At 47.3% G+C, this 24038-nt stretch overlaps 1 protein-coding gene across 2 annotated transcripts in view; it reads left to right on the top strand.

Annotated features, from left to right (window-relative positions):
* The window catches only part of LOC133361683 (guanylate-binding protein 1-like), an 88427-nt gene that overhangs the window by 53893 nt on the left and 10496 nt on the right, over nt 1-24038 (top strand). For both annotated transcript variants that reach the window (XM_061580671.1, XM_061580672.1), the window contains 4 exons: nt 9636-9900; nt 16733-16910; nt 20029-20309; nt 23137-23343. In XM_061580671.1, the coding sequence (XP_061436655.1) occupies nt 9636-9900; nt 16733-16910; nt 20029-20309; nt 23137-23343 (931 nt within the window). The remainder of the gene's footprint in view (nt 1-9635; nt 9901-16732; nt 16911-20028; nt 20310-23136; nt 23344-24038) is intronic.

Below are 24038 nucleotides of genomic sequence, written 5' to 3'. Positions count from 1 at the left end.
TGCTCTACGCCCCCAATGAGCTGGGACAGCACGCCCCCGATGCCCGTGTTACTTGCATCTGTATCGAGCAAGAAGGGTTGTGAGAAATCGGGGTAATTCAACGGCGGAGCCCCCACCAGGGCATTCCGGAGGGCGCGAAAAGCAGCTTCCTCTTCCGGCCCCCAATGAAACCTGACTCCCTTGGACGTCAAGGCATGCAATGGTTTCGCGATCGTAGCGAAGTCAGCCACAAACCGTCGATAATACGACGCGAACCCAAAGAAACTCCTGACCTCTCCCACCGAGGTGGGAGTCGGCCAGGAGCTGACGCATTCCGTTTTGGCGGGATCAGTGGATATCCCCGAGCGCCCAACAATGTGACCCAAATACCGCACAGATTCGCGGAGCAAATGGCACTTCTGCGGTTTAAATTTTAAATTGGCAGCCCGCATTTTGAGAAAAACAGCACGCAACCTCTGGAGGTGTTCCTCAAAGGATTTGCTAAAGACGATGACATCGTCCAAGTAAATTAAACACGAATCCCATTGCAAGCCTGCCAAGACCAGTTCCATTAACCGCTGAAAAGTTGCCGGCGCAGAATGTAAACCCATCGGCAACCGGTTAAATTGGAAGAGACCTTGCGGTGTATGAAAAGCAGTCTTAGGTTTTGATTCGTCATCCAGAGGAAGCTGCCAGAATCCAGATAGTAAATCGAGGGTGGAAAAGAATCGCGCCCCCGCCAAGGCATCGAGCGACTCATCCATTCGAGGAAGCGGGTACGCATCTGCCACAGAAATTTTGTTCAAACGCCGAAAGTCGACACAAAACCGCAGTGAGCCGTCGTGTTTTTTCACCAAAACGATCGGCGCGCCCCACGGGCTGTTGGAAGGGGAAATGATATCGGCGGCTAGCATGTCATCAACAGCCGATTTGACATGATCCTTTTCGGCGGGACTCAACCGAAAGGGATTTTGGCGGATTGGCGCGCTGTCACCCGTGTCAATATGGTGTCGCAGCAATTTAGTACAACCAATATCAAATTTGTGTTGACTAAAAACGTCAGCAAATTCGCTCAGGAGAACTCGCAACTGCGCGCGCTGCGAGTCGGACAGGTCCACTGATCCCGCGCAAAGCGCATCCAGCCATCCGTCATCACAGTCCGAATGCGGTCGCGACGGAGGATCGGTGGTTACCTGACCCACGAGTGGTTCCTCATAGGGTACCGGCGTTGCGTGTGCAAGCACGGTCCCTTGAGGAACCACGGCCGTTCGCGATCCTACATTAAGGACTGCAATGAAGGGGTCCCCATCCCCTCTCACCATGGTCTGAGCCGCTAGCAAATCGGGTCCATTGACCCCGGCTCGAGATGGTCCCAACAAGACCCCCCGATCCGCAACCCCTTCAGCAAACGGCCGACGCAACCTAAGAGGGACGAGCATCTGAGCCCCCGGAGGTACGCGCACAGTTTTTGTCACGAGCGCCTGCACGGTGGCAAACGCCCGACGCTCCGTGGTGGGGGAAGACAAAAATGTAACACGTCGGCCCGATGGGAGCTCGATGCACCCCTGGTCAATCAGGATACGGATGGGCATTTTGGCCAAGAAATCCGTCCCCAACAGGCACGGAACCGCGAGTGAGGAGGAAACCAAAACAGGCCTGGATAATTTAATGTCTCCAATGCAAATTTTGGCGCGGATTTGCCCAATAATGCCCAGCGAGCCCCCGTTAGCAGCATAGCATGGCATGTCAACAGGGAGCAAGGGACGACTTTGAACGGGAAGGATGTTATAAATCAAATCAGATATAATGGTCGCCGATGCCCCTGTGTCAATTAAAATCCGCACCTCTACCCCATCAATATGACCGACCACAACCGATGATCCCGCCGACGCAGCAACGACACGATGGGCGAGCTCCGACCACTGACCCGGTTGGAGCGCTCGCCGCATTTCAGAACAATCGCGCGCGACGGACGGCGATTTTCGAGCCCTGTTAAGTTGAGCGCGCGAGTGTGTGTCGGATGTGTGCATGGGCCAAACGTGTGAGGTGCCACGACTCGCTGTATTTCTCTGCTGGAGCTTGAGAGGAGACGGCGTGGCGTCCTGACGAGGTGTCGCCCCGCGCTGACGGGGAGCCCGGCAGCCTGACGCAACGTGGCCTTGTAGGCCACAGTTGTAGCAGCGTGTGAGCGCCCCAGATGGCCTGGGCTGCTCCTGGCGGCTCGGTCCATTCCGAGCCTGTGGTGCCGCCGATCTCCATTCCCCTCGCCGCTCCACCCCGCAGACCTCCTCCGATGGGAGGGCGGTGGCCGCCATGGCATGGCCGGCTGCCCCCTTGGCCGCCTTTCGACGTAGGGACCGCAAGCCCCCGTGGATGTGGCGCGCGACCAGCAGGGACGACATCTCTGCGTCGTCTTGAGCCAGGACGTTGACGTCCAGCTCATCAGCGAGTAGCAGCAGCTTCTCAGCCACCATGGCATCCACTCCTTCCTCGTCCATCCGTGGAAAAGCAGCCTTCGCCAGGGCCAGGAGAGCCGTCCGGAAGGCCAGGGGCGATTCGTTGGCGCCCCGATGCCGATCGTGGAACAGCTGCCTGCAGTCCGAAGGCGGCCCATAGACGGCTGACAGCAGCTGCAGCGCCAGGTGCAGAGTGGCGCGCTTTTCCTTAGGCGCCGAGGTGAGGGTAGCCAGGGCGTCGTTGTCCAGCATCGCCGGCAGCGCGCGTAGAGCCTCGGCGTCCGACCAGTTCGCCATCTCTTGATGAGCGATGAACCGCCTCTTGAAGCCGCCCCAGTCTCCGTCCGCGCCCACGAATTCTTTGAGAGGCGGCAGACGCTGCTGTAACGCGACGTCCGTGGCTGCAGATCGCTCTCCATCGCTCCCAGCAGATGATACAGTGTGGGCGGGCTGCGAGCATGGCATCGCCGGTCGCTCTGATGTTGACGTGCTGGCCGGTGTTGATGATGTCACGGCTTGTGCTTGGCGCTCAGCAGTCACCTGACGCGGGCCGGCCCCGCCCTCTGCTCGCATTGTAGTGATGGCGGGAAATTTAACCGCGAGCCGCGTCGGGGTGGCGGGAAACGTTGCCGCGCGTCGGCTGCTGTCGCCGTCCCGCGCAGCCCCTCCAGCCCCCAGCCGCGTGATCTCCTCCAACGCGGCGGCCGCGGCGTAGAGCAACTCCGCCAGGCGGGAGTGAGCCAGCCGGAGTCCTTCGGCCGACGCATCCCCTCCTTCCTGTCGTAGCAGCGCGGGCGTACTCGGCCCTGGCTGCTCCGATCCGACCCCGGCCATCTCTGGTGGTGATTCGGCCGTGGCGTCTTCTATCTCCGACTCCCTGGTACGTGTCGTCCCTCGTGTGTCCATCGTTGAACGTTTTACTTCTGACGCCAGATGTAGTAAGTATGTAGGAGGCTTGACGACAGGATCGGAGGCACACTTGTTTATTACACCAACTTGTGCATACACAGTAATTACGGGTCACTTGGCTACAGGGATACACAACAGCTAACCCCGCTAACCTATGCCCAAGTCCTCCACTACGGAGCTAGGGGAGGCTATCTATCCCAGCCCTGGTCAAGCTGGGATCCCGGCACCCTGAGTCTCCAGACCTGCTCGTCGGTCTGGGCTCTCGGGGCCACGCCACCGGCTTGCCCTGGTCGGCCCTTATAAGGACAGCGAGCCAGGGGAGCTCTGGGGCCTATTCTAGCAGGTCTTCCTTCTTCTCTGGTTAAAGCTGAGCTCCGACCTCGAGCCCTCCGGCTCACCACCTTTTATAGGGCTCGGCCCCCGGGAGGGGCCCGTGGGGGATGCAGGTGCGGACGTCGGTGCGAGCACCTCCCCTGTGTACGGCCGTAACCCCGCCCCTTGTGTTTGTTAGCCATCCGTGGCCATGCACAATTACACCTCAACATCCGTGGCCATGCACAATTACACCTCTACATATGTACTGTCGGCACAGCAACACTTATTGAAGCTGAAATTTGGGGTAAACTTGAAAGGCTATCCAAATAAAATGAATAAAAATATTTAACTTACAATAAACAAAAGAAAAAAGGTCCAAATCTAGACCTGTTTGTTTACTAATTACTCTCTGTACAAAAGCAAAGGCTGACTGTAGTTTTATTTCTGCTTTATAACAACAATACACACTCGAGGTACACCCATAATAAGAATGTGATATACATCATCATGCTCCACTGGAATCCTCCGCCGTGATCTTGGAAATGAGAGGAATATTTTACAAGTTATTGGAGGGCTGGGGGAAAGAGATAGCAGATGATACAAATGAGTAAAAAAGTAAAACAGAATGGAAGGCGGTGCCTAGCTGAGATTGATATGAACAACAGTAACAACACACATTGATAATGTATCTATAATGTAAGACACGTCTTACATTCAATACTTAGAAATGAGAAAAATGGGAACAAATTAGATAGGCTGGGTAAGGGTAGGAGGTAAAATGAACTATTTTAAGGTGTCTAATAGAGAGTTGCCTGAGAAATTATCTCCAGTAGGTGGCGGCATAGTAGCACATCGTTGGAAGATATCAGGTGGAGCAAAAGGACTAGGCAAGGGTGGCAGAAAATCTTTGTATACACTACCGGTGACATTTGCAACAGAACCCGTGTGTCCTAATGTAGATATTTACCACATATTTATGGCGATCTGGAGTGAATTTACATGCATCAGCTTACCACGTGATCAGTTGGTAATATCATTACACTTTTCGTTGGACATTGTTCTTTTAAACAATGTGAATGCATTTAATTTCTAAATAATATGTATGGATTGATTCTAGATTTGAAGCTTTCGTGACTGCAAGGATTCATACTCTTAGGTTTTTGCGGTAAAGTCACGTAGGTAAAAAATAAAATTAAAATTAATAAAAGTAATAATAGAAATAAAATAAAATAAAAAATCACGACGTTTCGGAGGCAACACAAGTCTCCGTCATCAGGTGGGACCGTCACAGCTAGATTTACTGTATAAAGTGAGGCAAAGATTCCAAGATACAAGTTCTTATAAGCTCCTCCCCCCCTCATCCCCCCTTAACTTGTATTTAAGAACTTGTATCTTGGAATTTTTTGCCTCACTTGATACAGTAAATCTAGTTGTGACGGTCCCACCTGATGACGGAGACTTGTGTTGCCTCCGAAACGTCGTGATTTATTATTTTATTTTATTTCTATTATTACTTTTATTAATTGTAATTTTATTTTTTACCTACGTGACTTTACCGAAAAAACCTAAGAGTATGTATGCATTGAACCAAAAAAACATGTATTACCTTAATCCTGATTTGAAACTTTCGTGACTGCAGGGATCTATACTCTTTGGTTCTTTTGGTAAGGTCACGTAGGTAGAAAAATAAAATAAAAATAATATATCACAACGTTTCGATCGCAACACAAGCGATCGTCATCACGTGAAACAGAACGCAGCAGTAGAACTGCTCAAGAACACAGCGAGAACGCTGCTACAACAAGGGGTTATATATGTTTGAGGGGGGTGTAGCCCAAGGGCAACCAAGCAGGGTCCGAGCTGGAACGGAGTCCGATTTCCGCACGCAAGCACATCAGTTGTGTTAATGGGGGAGATTTGGGAAAAAAAGATTGTGGAGAGAGTTTAGCATGTCAAAGTAAATATGCTTCCTTTGCCGCATGAGAGCACTGCAATAGTGTTAATGGGTCAGATTAGGGAGAGAGATTGGGGAGATTAGCAAGTTAATGTCAAGTCTGTGTAGCACAATATGTGGCCAGGACTGCACTGTGAGAGGTAAGCACGTCAACGCAAGAGAACCACCGCAACAGTGGCCATGCCAGTGAGACAAACAGCCCATAAAACAGTAAGAACCATCGATACATCGAGGCTAAGGGAGCAGAGGTGGCCATGTGAGTGAGAACCCAGCCCGTTAATGCAAAAGCATCCCACAGGGCAATGCAACTCAAAGAGTCGGAGATAACAGCCAAACGGTAGGAAGGATGTGTAATAAAGGACTCTCTCCCAGATGTCGATCTCCGTTGTCCTTTATTGGGTTCGTAGAATCTCGTTACCACGGCGTCCTCGCTCAGGCCCGCGTCCCTCCCGACGATCTCTCCACAGCCCCTCGGCTGTTCCGATATGCAGTTTCCCTGCCGCTCCGATATGCAGTCTCCCTGCTGTTCCGTTAGGCAGACTCCCTGCTGCTCCACCTTGCAGCCACACCGCTGCTCCGCTAGCTCTAGCTTCACTGCTGCCCCGTATACAGCTAGCCTTCCCCCAGCCGCTAGCTCTCTGCGTCTGACACCGATGGCTGACGGTGTCGACGTCTTCCACCGCGTGGTGACTGCGCCACTCTCTCCGTCCTGCCCAGCGTGGCCTCCTCCTGTTTCACTCCGTCTCCACTCCCCTTCCGGTTCTCCCCCTAAATCCTCTCTCCCACGTGACCCTAACTCCACCCACTCCCCACGTGACCCAGACTCTGCCCCCCCTCAATCTTTGCTCGCATTACAGATGGATGCATCACAGCGAGTTATGACTTTACTTGTTTAATAATGTCTTTCCAATGATTGCTCAGCTTATACCCATATTCTCGGTTGAAATTATTTCTGTGTTTATATATCTGGATGGCGTCATGGACAAATCTTTGATGGTAGCCCAAAGGTTTGCAGAGTACCTTGTTCTCGGAAAACACAATATCGTGCGAGCCCACCGCGTTATAACAGTGATCAGCCATGGCAGAGGTATTGGTTCTGCCGTGTTCAAGTCTGCCTTGTGTTCGTGAATACGGTCCGAGACATGTCGTTTCGTTTCCCCAATGTAACTGCTGCTGCAGAAACAACTTAGTTTGTAGACAACATGTCAGGAATGACATCCTTCACAGATAGGATCAAATCACGGATTGTGTGTACTTTATTGAATCAGACCTTGATCTTTTGTTTGTTTAAGATGTTTGGAAATATTTTTGGTAGCACCTGCTACGTATGGCAAGGTGATGGTTTTTATTGGGTCATCAGATGGTTGGGGATACAGCTTTGCGGATTGTGCGGTCTGAGTATCCAGTCATCTTTAGGGCTTGGTGTACATGCTCCAGTTCACTGGCTAGGTGGCGCTGGTCGGAGATGCAGCGGGCCCTGTGGTGTAGTGTTTTGATGAGGCAATTATTCTAGGCCGGATGGTGGTGGGAATCAGGCATTAGATAGGAATCCGTGTGGGTGGCTTTCCTGTAGACAGAATGTCCCAACGAGCCATCAGGCCTCTTCTCGATCAAAACATCCAGTAATGGTAGCTTGCCATCATTTTCCACTTCCATGGTGAATTTGATGGAAGGGTGTATGCAATTTACGTGGTTGAAAAAGTGGTTCAGTGCTGGCTGGCCATGTGGCCAGATGACGAAAGTGTAATCTACGTATCTCTTCCACAGGGAAGGAAGGAGGGTGCATGTCAGGATGGCATCTGTTCCAAATTTCTCCATAAAAACATTCGCCACCACTGGTGATAAGGGAGAACCCATTGGCGTACCCTCATTTTGTTTGTAGAATGTACCATTCCAGGTGAAGTAAATGTTGGTAAGGCAGTGCCTCACCAATGTTGGTACATCAGGATTCAGTCCATGTTAGATCAAGTCTTCAATGATTGCGATGGTGTCAGGTACAGGTACCTTGGTGAACAGAGAGACTGCATCGAAACTGACAAGCAAATCATTTTAGGACAGTCAAATGTCCTTGATTAGAGAAACCAAGTGAGCTGAGTTAAGTACTGGTGAGGTGGCCCGTGAATTGAAGCAGGGTCTCAGACAAAAATCAGGCCAGTTTGTAGGTAGGCGAGTTGATGGTGGTAAACGATAGGACGGAGTGGATTACCTTCTTTATGGATTTTTGGAAGGCCATAAAATCTGGGTGGTCTAGCAGCCGTAGGTTTTAGGGAGAGCTCTTGGTCGGTTCGATTAGAGAAGTTGAATTAGTGATGATATTGTTGTTGTTTGTGGCCAGGCAGTTGGTAAGATCTTTGTTGATTTTGGTATAACTGCCATCATTAAGAAGGTCCTGGATGTAGATGTTGTATGTGGTTTTTTTCATGATGACAGTGGCATTGCCCTTGTCGGCTGAGAGGATGACAATGTCATTTTTTTTTCAATTGAGCGAGTTCAGAGCACTCCTCCCTGCTGATGTTACTAATGCAATATCCTAGTGTCTACACACTTAGTTGTGGTTGCGGCAGTAGTTACATTGGGGAAACGAAACGACATGTCTCGGACCGTGTTTGCGAACACAAGGCACATTTGAAACACAGCAGAACCAATACCTCTGCCGTGGCTGATCATTGTTATAACGCGGTGGGCTCGCACGATATTGTTTGTCTGAGACCAAGGTACTCTACAAACCTTCGGGCTACCATCAAAGATTTGTCCATGAAGCCATCTGAATATATAAACACAGAAACAATTTCAACCGAGAAGATGGGTATAAGCTGAGCAATCATTAGAAAGACGTTATTAACCTGGTAAGTCATAACTCGCTGTGATGCTTCCATCCTTCCTACCGTTTGGCTGTTATCTCCGACTCAGTTGCATTGCCCTGTGGGATGCCTTTTCATTAACGGGCTAGGGCAGCGGTCGGGAACCTATGGCTCGCGAGCCATATATGGCTCTTCCGGTGACGGCATATGGCTCCCAGACAATTTTGAGTTGAAAAAAATAATAATAAAAAAAATAAAAATAAAATCAGTTTGGAACTGATTTTAAAATACTTGTGATATTGCTTAATAATACTGTGTCATTTTAAAGTAAACAGAAATTAGTTTTGAAGATACAATTTCTCGGGTCACGGGTCCCGTGACCAGAAGTCACATTAAAAGTAAGACATATTTAATTTATTATACGTTAAAAATACTATATGGCTCTCAATGAAATATATTTAGAAATATTTGGCTTTTATGGCTCTCCCAGTCAAAAAGGTTCCCGACCCCTGGGCTAGGGTCTCACTAACATAGCCACTGTTGCGGTTGTTCACTTGCATTGACGCGCTTTCCTCTCACAGCGCAGGCCTGGACACAGCTTGTGCTACACATAGACTTGACATTAACTTGCCAATCTCCCCAATCTCTCTCCCTAATCTCCCCCATTATCATAGTGCTAATCTCCCATTAAAACTACTGCTGTGCGCATGTGCAGCGACAGCGCTCTCATGCGGCAATGTAAGCTCATGTACTTTGACATGATAATCTCTTTCTCTAATCTCCCCCATTAACACAACTGATGTGCTTGCGTGTGGGGATGAGACTCCGTTCCAGCTCGGACCCCGCTTGCTTACCCTTGGGCTACACCCCCTTCAAACATATATAACCCCTTGTTGTAGCAGCCCTCTCGATGTGTTCTTCAGCAGCTCTACTGCTGGGTTCTGTTTTGCCTGATGACGATCGCTTGTGTTGCGAAGGAAACGTCGTGATAAATTATTTATTTCTACCTACGTGACTTTACCGAAATAACCAGAGTATTTATTTGGCAAATGAACAAAACACATTTTTCAAGCTCGTCATTCAATCTCTTCTGTATTCCGCAGAAACTAATCTGCTGCACAGTGAGCTACTCGGATTAAATTGTACAATAGCGATGTTTGAAAGTATAATTGAGTTGTACATATGATGCAGTAAATGTCCTTGACTCCGACTCCAATCCAGGTATGTAAAGGATATGGCGCAGTACGTCCAAGCAAGGGTAGGATCTTGTGAAGACAACCCAGATAATCTGGACAAGTACTTCCCAACCCTCATCATCTGCGTGCGCGACCTCACCCTGACGCTGAAGTTGAATGGATTGCCTTGCACTGCCGACGACTACATGGAGCATTGCTTTCAAATACGCAAGCCAGAGACACAACGTGGTAGAGAAGAAGCAAACAAGTCATTCAACAAGGAGCGCCACTTAATGTGCCACTATTTTAAGGTAAAGACTCCATTAAATACCCATTCATCCATATATTCTTAGCCTCACCGAGTGTCACAACTCTTTTTAAGGAGGGATCTGCCATGTTTATGAAGTGGAGGGCTGTCCCGCAGTGGCATGAGAAATAGCACGCGATGGATGAGATGCATGTGTCAGATTTGACCAGGAGTCACTTCCATATATATGCATACCATGAGATAATTCAAACCAAAACAGGAGCACAGTGACACAGCAATTAACACAACTTAGTTTATGCCAATTCAGCTTATAAACAACCCTCTTTTCCAGCATCTCCACACCGCAAGGTATCAACACAATAGCTCTTCAGAAACTTGAAGTTATTTGTTGGTCCAAAGTGCTGTCTGTTGGTTAGACGCAGGTGCTACGGAGCACGTGTTTGCTGGATAGAGATGTGTTTATATACATCCCGAAGTAAAGCTGGAGTCCTTGTGGCATTTATATGTATAATGAGTGCCTTGGAGTCCTATCGCATGACCTGATACACACCTGAATACCCTCTCAACAGAGTTGTACACGCTTCCAACTGATCCTCAGCCCTTCACTGATTTCAGCGGCACGTCAGTCTTTTTTGACAATAAACACACCTCTGTCACATTAGAGACCCTTTAACATAAACACTTTTACAACACTGGTTAAAATTTCTATCATATTTTTCATAGACGATGTGCATCTCTGTCCATGTAGTTGATCCAACTCAAACCAATTTGATCCAGATTCATCCTTCCTCCCTCCTCTCCATGTGACTTAAGAAATCCAGCTCAAATCATTTCACACTTTTGTGAAGCTCCTTGGAGACGTCCATTCCTAAAAAGGTGAAGTCTTTATTTCTAGATAATATCGTATTTACAACCTCACGATCAGTCAGCCCAGATAATTTCCACTATTGTCGCTTCGCAACCAGTGAGCCCCGATGTCGTCCACCTTATTGATCCCTGGGCAAGCGCCCAGACTACGGGCATCGCTCCCCTTAAATACCCGCCCCGATCGGAAAGTGCCCTCCACCCCCCTATATGACACGTGTCTTCAATTATCTCAACGTGTACATTTCGCTGTCCCCTTTACGGCGCCCCTCGGCCACATGTTGCCAATCATCTCAACGTCTATTATTTATTGAATAATCTATACAGTACCTTCTGGCCACCTGTTCTTAATTATTTCAACTTGTACCCTCTAACACTTTCGCCTTACAGTCCCCTACACTCTTAACCGGGGATATTTCTCAATACAGATCATACCAATTCCAGGATGTTCACAGGGAGGAGGTTTTCAAATATATTCCCTCGAATTGCATTCCTCCGTTTCATACACAACCTCTCCAATATGCACAGTGTAAATTAAGATAAATCTAATTTGATCTAATTCGGACCATGACGCCATCAAAAAACGACCTACGCTTGCGAATTACGCCACAGCATCATTCATATCCACCCTGAAGTAGAGGGAATGTAGTATTGTTATGTTTAAGAGGCCCGCATCTGCACTAATAGCCAGGGTGGCCACTGAAATGGAGTCGTGGACCTCTGCAAACAAGCTGTGAATATCCCATGGCGAGGCAACATGACCACGCCCCGAAACGTAATCCCGAACCAAGAAAGTATAACCCCTGGCTCTAAATAAACACTAAACCATTCCCCTAAACAAAAACTATGAAATGAAAAGTAACGAAGTGGCCTTCCTATATATTCTATCAAGTGACATCCAGTGTCTCATCAGCAGAGTCAAATTAAGTTTAGTCAAGATTAATTAAGTTCATGGAACTTAAACTTATTGTCTGGTGGCATTCAACGATGTGTAGAGAAGCTCCCACGGACGTACTCAGAGACGGAGGTAAGTTATGTGTAGAGGTGTTACGTAACGGGGAGAAACGGGCAGTTACACTGGGGTGTCTACATCCACGTCCGCAAACAGTTTCCACCCTGGGGGGCTGTGTGGGGGGGAGGCTGGGATCCCACACAGCCCCGCCCCTCGAGGGCATGTTGGTATATAAGACGGAGAGCGAGAGAGCTCGAGGCAGTCGTGGGGTACAGATCAAGATTAAGAGCCAGTGAAGACTGAAGGCCAGCTAGCTAGACCTGGAACTACCCTGACTCGCTGTTCTTGTAAGAGCCGAGCAGGGCAAGCCAGTGGGCGACCTCAGAGCAGCGAGGTCTGATGTCCTTGTAAGGGCCAGACTCGTGTGGCTGAGGGTCGGTACCTGCGCCAAAGCTGGGCCAGGTTAGCTAGCCTACATTTGGGGAAGGTCTGGGATAGAGGGAAGTAAGGAGTTAACGGGGAGCGTTAGCTGGGGAACACTTCCTCTAATAGACCGGGTGAAAAGGCCGATACCTCTTTGAGTGTTAGAGTCGTTACTCTACTGTATTAAATTAAATTGTAATAAATACGTGTTGCCTCCATCAACTTCTCCTGCGTCACATACGCCCGTTACATATGGGCTTTCGCCAAGGGTTTATTACTGGTTAAGAATAACACACAAGGGTACACAACTCCCAGGGGCTAGGGGTTCTACACTTAGTCCTGGTCCCTGCCCGGCTAGCTCCGGTCTCTCTCTCGGGGACTCTGCCAACTCCACCGACCGGAGAGAGAGCACCTCTATCGGCTACCACCGGCTTCTCCCCAGACTCACTACTCGAACCCTCTCTACCCCTGGTTCACTCTTCACCCTTCGTACTCTACCTGTTCCCACAGTGACCCTAGGAGACGTGACGTCATCGAGCCGCCCAGCACGCATGACGTCACATTCCGTCATCGCACTGGAAGGCACACACGACGTCACGTCCCCATATTACTCCTGTACAAATGTAATAATAATACAAATTTACTTGTAAAAAAAAGTTATTACCTTTTAAGATTATAGGGGATCTCAGTTCACTCATGGGCTGTAGAATACTTATATAATCATTTAATGAGTTTTTAATGTTTGTATTTTCCCATTCTACCAATGTAAGAAAGCTGTAGAAAACACATATTTAAGTATTTGAAGTCCTTTATTAAGACTAGACATACAAACACATTTGAGTCTGGCTTTCCTTGAACCTGCTCGACAGTTATTCCTACTTAAGTTTATTTAGCAACATGCTATCACTGGTTTTCTAGAGAATGTACAACTCTTGCCACTCATTACTGCGCTATTTTAATTTTCTTGAGGACCCTTCTGATGAGGTATCCGGATGTGGAGCAGCACTTGAGGGAGTGCCTCATTATCAGATTTTCTTTTTCTAATCAATTCAATATTTACCCCCGAGCAAGTCATTAAAAGAGTGACCACTAAGTATGTAACCTCTTAAGTTTCTACACCACGGGGTGTATTCAAAACATATACATTTGATGCAAAAATGCAGATACATTTATTGTCAGTTTGCTCATATGAGTTGACTCCACTAGACAGTCTAGATCTGTCTGCAGCACCATGAAATCCTGCACCATTCTGTTTTTTATTATTATAAATGAATGCATTGTCAGCAAACAGCCTTTCGAAGGGACAGTGACATGGCCTAGTGCAGGGGTCAGCAACCAAAATATCAAGAGCCATGTTTTTCTAATATTTCAAGAGCCGCAATGTATATGAATATAAGATGGAGGTCCTCAATACATAATGCCACGAAGCAGTCCTTAAAGAGCCGCATGCGGCTCCAGGTTGCCGACCCCTGGCAGAGTGGTATCGCTTTCACCACTTGTTGCAGATGCTCATGTTTCGATTTCAGCGGTCACCATAATAAATTATTTTGGTGTATGAACCTTAAAAATATGTGCCATCTACTTCATAGCAGACGTTAAAGGCTGTGTGACATCATCTTGAAGTGTATGTCATTGTACGCTGGCATCATGGTCCAAATTTGCCAAAAAAGAATTAATTTACAAAATTTTTTCCTAAAAAAGCAATCACCGCCCACTTCTACGACAACTTGGCAAGACACTCCTGAAAAAATACTCACTGAGGTTTCCTGGGTATACAAGTGTAGTGTCCTCCTTCCTCCAGGCGTGTGTGTGCATGTGGTGTGCGGCGCACACACTCAGTCGGAGACGAGGTAGTTGCAGGAGGCACCATCTCTCTCTTTATCCTCTATTCACACCAACTCCAGCCTCCTCTCTCTCAACCATGCAGCCGTACAGTCCGGCTGAGACATAACCCTGTCCACGTTGCACTGACTTCATCGACTGAGACAGCCAACTACTGTCCGGCCGAATAATGCCCGGGCAAAGGCGGCAGCGAGAAAGGCGGCGGCTCGAAAGGCGGCGGCGATGACGACATAAACGACGAGATGAGTCCACTCCCAGAACCGGCAGCCTGTAGCTCTCGCTCTCTGCTGCTTATATTCTACTCGGCGTGGTTTGGCTCCGCCCTAGCCATGCCTCCCTTCGAGAACCTACCAGAGGGTTCCAGGGGCCTCTCTATGAGGTCTTCCATGAGCCTTGCCCCAGTTCCTCCGCCCTGCTGGCACACCCGTGTATGTGCTGGACGGCGTGTGTGCTAACTGTCCACCGCAGTTGCCACTGCTGGACAGCAGTCGGCGCTGCATTACCACCCCCTCCATACAAAAATAAACAGCCGTCTCGGCTGCCAATACAGTAGCCGCAACCAGTGGACAGGCAGAGCAAACAACTAATCTGGAGGAATACCCCTTACATTAACCCAACCAAACTCGAAAATGAAAAAAAAATTCAACTATCCTGCTACCACCGCGGTGCCCGCCGCAAACAAACAACGCACTCACCAAATGCAACGCCTCCCATCTCGCAATTCGGCAACCTTTCTCAACAACTCGGTGCCCCCCTCCGTGAATAAGGAACACCTTACTCACCAGTGCGCCTACGTCCGTGAACTGGCAACACTTTGCACAAAGAGAGTCCCCCCGATATCTGGACGTAGCTCACGTGATCTGGTCCATAGCACCAGTCACCCCCATCTCAGCAGGGTCTTGCACCTCCAGGACTCCAAGGGATAAAAAGACAGGATGAAGGAGAAGGAGCTCGCGGCTACAAGGGTGTGGCCCCTCTCTGCCCTGTTTTCCCGAGCTGTCTGGATCAGGTCCCTGAGACCTTGCACATGGTGGTCTCCATAGGCCTCAGAGACCCGGGTCCGGTGGGGCTGGGGTCGACGTTGCTAATGGGTTGGAGGGTGTCGGTGACTATGCTGGCATCCCTCTGTTACCCCAACACTCCACAGCGATGTGGCCTGACCGGCCACATATGAGACACCTGGGCATGGGTTCCCAGGGCAGATGGAACTGCCCCTGCTGTGGGTCCCCCCACGGGGATCCTCTTGCTTGCATCCCCCAGCCACCCACCGCCACCATCATATCTTCCATACTCCATGTCGCAGCTTCCCACCTTGCCCATTGCTGGTGTTCTTTGAAGACTTGTATCTACCGGGCCACCGTTGAGGATGAAATCTCTGTGCCTGCAGTCGAGGGCAGGTCAACCCTCAGCTTTCTTGCCAGCTCCCACAACCTTTCTGCCACCCAAAGGTCGAGCGCCCCCTCACCTAAGAGCAGGTATGCCTCTCATCCCAGCACCAGCAGCACCACCCAAAAGGCTTAAGGCGTCTCGGCCTCCATTCTCTCCCTCTGTAGGAATCTTGTGCGAGCCTCCCGTGCCAGGTCTGGAGCAGCTTTTTGCAGCTCCATAAACCTTCGCACCTCCGTGCATTCTCGCGCTCTTCTCAAAATGTCGCCCGCAAGCCACGGCAGGCCCTCCAGGGGCAAAATGGCGTGCACCATGTGCACGGTACCCCGTCCGGAGCCCGTAGCTCCAGCTGGGTTTTCCCTGCCACTCCTCTCTGCGCCATCGCCTGGGATGCGTCCTCCGCACCGTCCCGCGCTCCTCTCTGCATGGCGGTCCTCCGCCATGCCATGTGGTCTGCGCGTGCCAGCGGAAAATCTCCACTGATCCCCCAATCTAAGCACAGCTCTCACTCTCTCCGTTGACATGCAGCCACTCTCCCGTCGATGTACAGCCGTTTTCTTTGTCGAAGCACAGCTCTCGCTCTCCCCATCGATGTGCGCAGCCGCTCTCTCTATTGGCGCACAGCTCTCACTCTCCCCGTCGATGTGCCACCATTCTCGCCATCAGTTCGCAGCCGTTCTCTTTGTCATGTTAGCCGCTCTCTCCGCGGATGCGTAGCAACTGTCCCGAAGATGTGTAGCTGCTCTCCCTGCAGATGCGTAGCCAGTCTCCCACAACTGCATACCGGCTGTCGCGCCGATCCGCAGTGGCTCTTTCGCTGCCCCACAGCCAATGTAACCGAGATCCTGGGTCCCGCGGCGGTCGGAAGGATGACCGTCTCACCATTCTCGTCCCGACAACACTACATGTGGGTTTTTAGAACCCCACTTCTGACACCAAATGTAGTGTCCTCCTTCTTCCTGGCGTGTGTGTGTGGTTGCGTCTCACACACTCAGTCGGAGACGAGGTTGTTGCAGGAGGTACTGTCTCTCTCTTTATTCTCCGTTCACATCAACTCCGGCCTCCTCTCTCTTTGATCAAGCAACATGTTTGCAATGATTTTTTATGCATATATTTTGAGTGGAATAAGGAGGCACTTCTGACTCAACAAGACCTAATCACCACTAAACATTTCACAGGGCCCCATGTGACGATGAGGGAAAGAGAAGGGCACCAGGCAAGGAGGGGGAGAGCCATGGGATGCCTGGCACGGCATCCACATCAACATCCACCTTGCTGCTGATGAGATGCACTCTGAGGTTGTGTTCTCAATGGGTTGTGTGTGAAAGAAAAAAGTACTGTTAAGTTTTGTGTGGAGAGACAAGTATGAGAACTAGACGTTATTTGTGTTATTGTTGTTGTTTTACAGAAGCGCAAGTGCTTCATGTTTCCCATGCCGGTAAACCCAGAAGACTTAAGCAAGCTGGAGAACATTCCAGATAGAGATCTGAAGCCTGACTTCCTCAAGGTTGCCAATGAATTCACCTCCCACATCCACCAGGAGGTGAAGTACAAGAACATTGATGGAGTCATCCTCACGGGACAGCGTAAGCTTAGCTAAATAAACACCACATTTTTGCTGCACGAAAGTGAAAATCGATAACGCTACTGATGTGTGTGTTTGTATTATGATCAATATGTGTGCCTGTAGTTATGTGTATTATTATTTGTCTTTCGTTGTCTACGGGGGTGTATTATGTGTGTGGTTATTTGTGATTGATTTGTATGTGATGTAATGCTTGTCTTCATTGTCTAGGGGGTATTATGTGTGTGGATGTGTGAATGTGTGAAGCTTAGCTTCGTTGTCTACGGGGTGTACTATGTGTGTGTTTGACGGTGTGTGATTAACTTGTGTGTGTATGTGTGATGCTTGCTCCGTTGTTTAGGGGTGTATTGCCAATCGTGATAATACAATGATTCTCGCTTTAACTTTTACTGATTATGATTCTCGCTTAAACTTTTACTGATCATGATTTTAGTGTTATTATGTCTGGTCTCAGGATTCAGATTTCGCCACAGGATACAGTTATTGTGATAAAGATAATTACGCATAAACTTGGGAAGGACCACTCATACTCTTGTGTTAAGTAACTTTAATATAAAAAAAAAACACTCTAATATGTGAATACCTCTTTGGTTTCTTTCGGTAAGTCGCGTAGAAAGAAAAAAAATTAAATTAAATAATAGCATACGACGTTTCGATTGCAACACAAGCAATCATCATCAGGTACAAATGAAAGAGAAAACAAACCTAGTAAGTACTCTGGTTTCTTTCGGTAAGTCACGTAGGTAGAAATAAAATAAAATAAATCACGACGTTTCGATAGCAACACAACCATCGTCTTCAGGTTAAAATCTCGACAGCCACGATGTCTGCTGCGAGTAGCACGATGTCTGCTGCCTTGTGAAGAGAAGCTGTTACCAGCAAGAGTTTACGTAAGTTTTTGAGAACAAAGGTAGCCCAAGTAGTGTTAATGAGGTATTATAGTGTAAAGGTAATAAATAGCGTGGCTTGTTAAAGGAAATGAACTTAGATTAGCATGTTGGATGCAAAGTTAATGAGCTTCCGTAGCGCATAAGAGCTCAGATTAGCATGTAGGATTAGCATATCCATTTTGATGAGAAAAGCATGTAAAAGTCAATGAGCGAAGTTAATGAGAAAATCATGTTAAAGTCAATGAGAGATGAGCAAGTTGATGTCAGTCTATGTGTAATAAATAGCGTGGTATGTTAAAGTTAATGAACTTAGCATAAGAACGGCTCGGGGGGAGAGAGAAAGAGAATTTTTTTTTTTAATGAGAGAAGCATGTAAAAGTTAATGAAAAATGTAGCAAGTTAATGTCAGTTTATGTGTAACAAAGAGTAGCATGTTAAAGTTAATGAGAAAAGCATGTGAAAGTACATGAGTAAAGTCAATGAGAATATCATGCAAAAGGCAATGAGAGTGTTACACCCTTCGGTCGCATTTCTAGACAGAAGACCTCCATAATATGCATGCACAGCTACGGAAAGAGGAGCGGCGCTAGAGGTGCTCGAGGCACGATGATAACTGGAAAACTGTCAGTGCCTGCCAGCATGCTTTACATAAGGGTGGTTTTTTGAGGCAAATAAATCTTATATTGCCTCAAACATCTTACAGGCAAATAACAGATTGGCACCTCTCTTCAAGGATGGTGGACAGCCTCTTACATCGAACAAACACGATTTTTCAACCAAACATAATCGTAGTTCAGAGCTCTGCATGGGACGGAGACGTCTTTGGTCTGGTTAACAAATTATCTCCTTGTCACACTGACCTATTGCGACACCTGAGGTCTCTTGCTGGATTTGGAGTATCAGCATTAAGCTGTCTCTCTTTCATGGGGCCTTGTGCCTCTCCTGTTGGTTCTTCTCCATTTAGGATACCATCATCATCATGTGCATGCACCTTGGGGTGTAGCAGTCCCCAAGAGTCGCCACCAGGCAATCTTATCCTGCGATAGCCGCCATGCTGAATGCAAGTCAAGGCCTAATCCCTCTCGAACGCAGCTCCAAAAATCTGGAACACCTTGCCACCAGACATCTGAAATGCACTAAGTGTCTCTCATCATGGGACCTTCTTTGCCAGTACCAAAATATGATAATAGGGTTTCCCCTTTTTTCTGGCAAAACAAACAGGTGTTAAGATGTTAAAACACCAAACTGAAACCTTTTACAAGGAATCATGTCTGCATGAACCACAATACTTGTGGTCAGAATGCAAACAAAAAACACTCTGATAATATATGTATTGTCTTTGAAACTGATTGGTCCACACCAGAGACAGCTTTCTTTCCAGCCTAGTCTCAGACGGTGTTAGTGTCTCTCAATTCTATTGTCTGTGCAAGACACACCTATTCAGACTTGCCTTTCCATCAAATGTAAACATTAAAATAAAAACTGTCTATTTACCTCTCTTATGCTATTCATTGTGCATGGTTGCACTTTATTTTGCACATGGTTGCAATTTACTTTGCTCAGTCGATGTTATCCACTGAGGACGTAACGGGTTAATTAATGATTAAACAGGAGTTTTTCAGCAAATATGATGCCACGTAGAACATTCGCTAAACAATTGAAGATACGCAGTAGAGTATTATGTACCTAGGACAATTATTGAACGCGGACAAGAATAAAAATTATATTGGATGAGATCAGGTTGCAGTGCTTTTGGAAAATATTACTTGATAATAAAAAGTCATGTGTGTGTATGTTGAACTTCTTTCACACCCTACGTGGCCAACGGTGCTAATTTGAAGTGCCTAAAGAACGAAGTTTTTAATGAGTGTGTATTCCTAGCTGTGACATATGATTCAGATACTTGAACAAAAACATTAAAGGGGCACAAACAAGCATAGAGAGATACGTGCTGGGAACTATACTGATAAAGAACACATACACAAGTTAGAGAGATCACGTTAATAACATAAGTAAGCGAGCTTGGGCAGAACAATGCCGAGAAGGAAGGATGGTCGATGATCGAGAATAGTGGGGTGGTGGCTATGAAATGGAACGTGTCTGAGAGGACCGTCCATCGAGGATATGGAGCAATGAGTCGGTTAATATGCTGATAGGAGTTACATAGCAGGACCGTGAAAGGTGGTGACTGCAGTGGATCGATCACGGCTGATGATGATTATGTATCAGTGTTCCTGCAGGTTGCAGAGCTGTACGTTGCGGCTCAGCGTTCTGGTGACATGGTCTGCATCGAGAACACACGGGTACAAGTGGTGCAGCTCGCCAACCTGCAGGCAGTGGAGGATGCCAAGGGACTCTACCAGCGGAAGATGGAGTGCATCGAAGTCCACTTTCCTCTGAAAATATCGCAGCTCCACCAGCACCACGAGAAGTGCATGGATCAAGCTCTGGATCTCTTCTATTGTCATGCTGTGCTCGATCGGGAGCATAAGCACGAGAAGGAGTTGGTGGTGAGTATGGATGAGCTGGGTGCTGGTGGCTATGCATGCATTGCACTACAAAGGTGAGGTATCGTGGCTTACACATGTTATGAAACTCCTTTACTATGGGCATCAAGGTGCAATTATCTCGATGCTCCCAATCTCTACTGTCCCTCTGGCACCGGCAGCCCGCATGGTGGTGGATCACACTGATTCACCATGAAGACATCTACGTGAAAGTCCTGAGCAACTCATTAACAATCCTTTAATTCAAGTTGCTGCTTGCAAAAATAACGAACAACATGCGGAAGATTACAATCGCTGTCATCTATCGACCGCCGTCTTCATCGCTGTTGGAATTCTTTTCCAAGTTTTCTGGTCTGTTAGACTGTGGGTCACTTGGCTCTCGCTACATCATCTGTGGTGATCTGAACTTTGCTGGACTCACTGATTATTGGGGTAACATGAACAGTGATCTCGCTTAGATTATCGACAATCACAGTTTAACCCAGCACGTCAGTGGCGCAACATGTCCCTTGGGAAATATTCTGGATCATATCTTCACACCCACTAATGCAGTAAATGTGAGCGACGTCATCGAAGATGTCGGTATTGCAGATCGCAGAGTGCAAAGGAGCATAACCGATAATCCGCCCACCCATCACAACGATATCATACCGATACTCTAATCAGAAGATCCGGTCATAATTGGCATGCCTAAATCCTGCATTGGCGATCGATTCATTTGCAACTCAATTAATATATGACATCACTGCTGTTGTTGAATAACTCGTGCCTATCTGAACAAGCACAAACGAAAATGGGGAAAGTGCGCCATAACTGGCTGTCACTTGTGGCAATCATTGAAAAGCAGACGTGGAGGAGGCTCGACTGTCTTTGGAAGAAAACTGGTTTCAAGACTGTCAGACTCGCTTACAGAGTGACTTGCAGATCTGGCAACCAACTCATTATTGAATCTCGCAGATCGTTCTGTGCTCTGCGTGTCAATGAGTCTGCTCACATCCCCCATGATCTGTGGCACGTCAGGAAAGGTCTGCTGCAATCCAACCACCCATCAACTAGTAAACCCTGTTTTTGCATAGTACTTGCGACGCTTTTCGCCAATAATATAGTGATGGCAGTTTATAACTTGAAGGCATCACATTTTGCCAGTCTGCCATCTGAGTTTGATCAACCTGGTGGCACCTATGCCTGGTGTCAATGTTAAATAAGACATTGCTGCTCAACTACATCCACACGTTGATTCTCAAATCATGCTGGGACGTACTTACACCACTGCTTATCCACCTGGAAAGTCTTTCGTTCAGTGAGGGCTGTTTCCCAGACCAGGTCAAAATGGCGCTGATAACGCCAATCCTGAAAAATCTCTCAAACCTGAATAGGATTTCAAAAGTTATAGATTGCCTTTGTCTAAAGCAGTTCCCCACATCGCTGCGATGGGCAGATTAAACCCATTACAGATGGTGTACCGGAAGTTCCATAGCACTGAAATGGATCTACAAAAAAAATCACTGATGACCTCTACGAGATCATGGATGACAGGTGCTACACAGTGTTAATTGGCCTCGATCTCGCAGCCACTTTCAATACCATGGACCATGAGATTATCATCGGTAGATAAGATTAAGGTTTGGTGTATCAGGTACAGCACTGGGGTGGATTGAGTCGTACCTGAATGGTCGATCACATTTCGTAAAGCTCGGTGACGAAAGTAATCGCCTATGCTGTGCCGAGTCTGGATACCACAGGGGTCCATCCCCGGGCCCTTCCTAATTTTTAACATACGTCTCTCTGATCAGCGATATCATCTCATCGCATGACACCAAGTTCCATCAATATTCTGATGATGCGCTATTGTACACTGCAGTGAAGTTAAAGTTAGATATCTAGAGCCTTGGTAACCTCGAAGATTGCATGCGAGCAGTGCACGTGTGCTTTGTACAAAACGAAATGCTGCATAATTCAGAAACATCGGAGCATCTGCTGGTTAGTACTCAAGTTCAAGTGAAAACATTTGTGGGAGGATCAGGTGTGACATTCGCAGACTCCACAATTTAGTTTTGTACTATTCTAAAGAGCCTCAGCCAAATGCGACCGGAATGTCATTTGATTATCACGTGCAAAGTATAGTCAATAACCCAATCATTACCCCAACCCTTAGCACTACTCCTATCAATTTTCCTACCCCAACCCCTCCTTAACCACTTCCACTTGTCCTCCTATGATCATAACTAGAATTATAACCCCACTATAGTATTCAAACCACTAACGTCTGTAAAGCGTCTTGGACTAAAGTGGATACATGAATAACATTGAGTAGGTGGCTGAGTGCAACTTTGAGGGACTATGTATTGTCTTGTGTGGTCTAAGACTTTGTTGTTTTGCTTCCTTGCCCAAGAATGCATTTGGTGTTGAAAAATTGGAAGGAATTGATGTATTATGCAAATTTTACTATTTTTTTTATATTTAGTTGCATGCTTAGCGTTACTATACTTTTAATTCCTATCTATTTATATTGATTTTTGTTCTAACTTTACGACCCACCCCTACTGGACATCTGTGAAAAAGAGCTCCATAGCTCATCTGATTCTTCCAGTCTAAATACAAATTCTGATTCTGAGTGTGTGGGTAAGCAAGCAATTTTGTGGGCGGGTGAGTGAGTGAACTGGAGGATAGGTGACTGGGTGAAAGATTGAGTGGGTGGTTGAAAGGCGGAGTGCAATTTGTCAGGGGCCTTTCTTTTTAATTCTTGCTCTAGGGCCCATGTTAAATACGCTACACTACTGCAACAGCCCAGGATCATCATCACTGCCAATGCGTGTTGTTATGATTACAGGAGCACATGAAGACGACATTTCTGAAGCTGGGGACACAGAACAAGCAGCGATCACAGGAAACGTGCAGAATACGACTTAAAAAACTGTATTGCCTCGTGGATGAGACGTACCAGGGCTTCATGCAGCCCGGAGGCTTCAGGAAATATCAGGCTATGATGAAGAAGATTGAAGAGGATTACTATAAGACCACAGGGCTCGGAGACGAGGTGATTTACCACAACAACCACATATATAATGCACCGATAATTACATTACTTTACCAGAGTGCAGGATTACTAATGAGGGAATGAGGGACCCACTAAAGAAAGCAAATAAATGAAGCAATGCTTGTAATTGGACTCAATACATCTTAACTGGTCATGTGGCTCAGCAGAATAGTAAGTAACTCTCAAACAAATCCTGATTGGTAGCTGTCTCAATCCATCATCCCTCCGGGCTCAACAAATGAGCGCCACATTGTGGAGAAGTCAATAGTGGGTTTTGAACTTATATACTTGAGCCACAAGAGAAATGTGTAATTTAAACCACTTACTCGGGGTTGTAATCAAAACATGAGCACTGCCTTAATGTTTATTTAAATAAAACATAATTTTTTTGTTACTTTGTTGAAATGTGGCCATATCTTCGCAATGAGAATGGTTGTAAATGTTTCTGATTCCCAATTATAGCAATGCTACAGGCCTTGTTCTAGTAGGGCACTTTGAGTGGCAGATTGCCCAACTCTTTAGCCTCCAAACTAGTGTAGAACACAAAAGGACCCTTCACAAAAAAAACATCAAGCGAGGGATCTATCTTCAATTACACCAGAATTGGCTTAAATATATTTACAAGACCACACCACCATCAGTACAGAGTAAGTGAGCAAGGGTCTGTATGTAATTGTAGTGGGACCAAGACAAGG

Source organism: Lethenteron reissneri, unplaced genomic scaffold (assembly GCF_015708825.2).
Source record: "Lethenteron reissneri isolate LAM-NWPU_2019-01 unplaced genomic scaffold, ASM1570882v1 scaffold_120, whole genome shotgun sequence".
Lineage (NCBI taxonomy): Eukaryota > Metazoa > Chordata > Hyperoartia > Petromyzontiformes > Petromyzontidae > Lethenteron > Lethenteron reissneri.
This window is presented reverse-complemented; position numbering and strand designations above follow the sequence as displayed.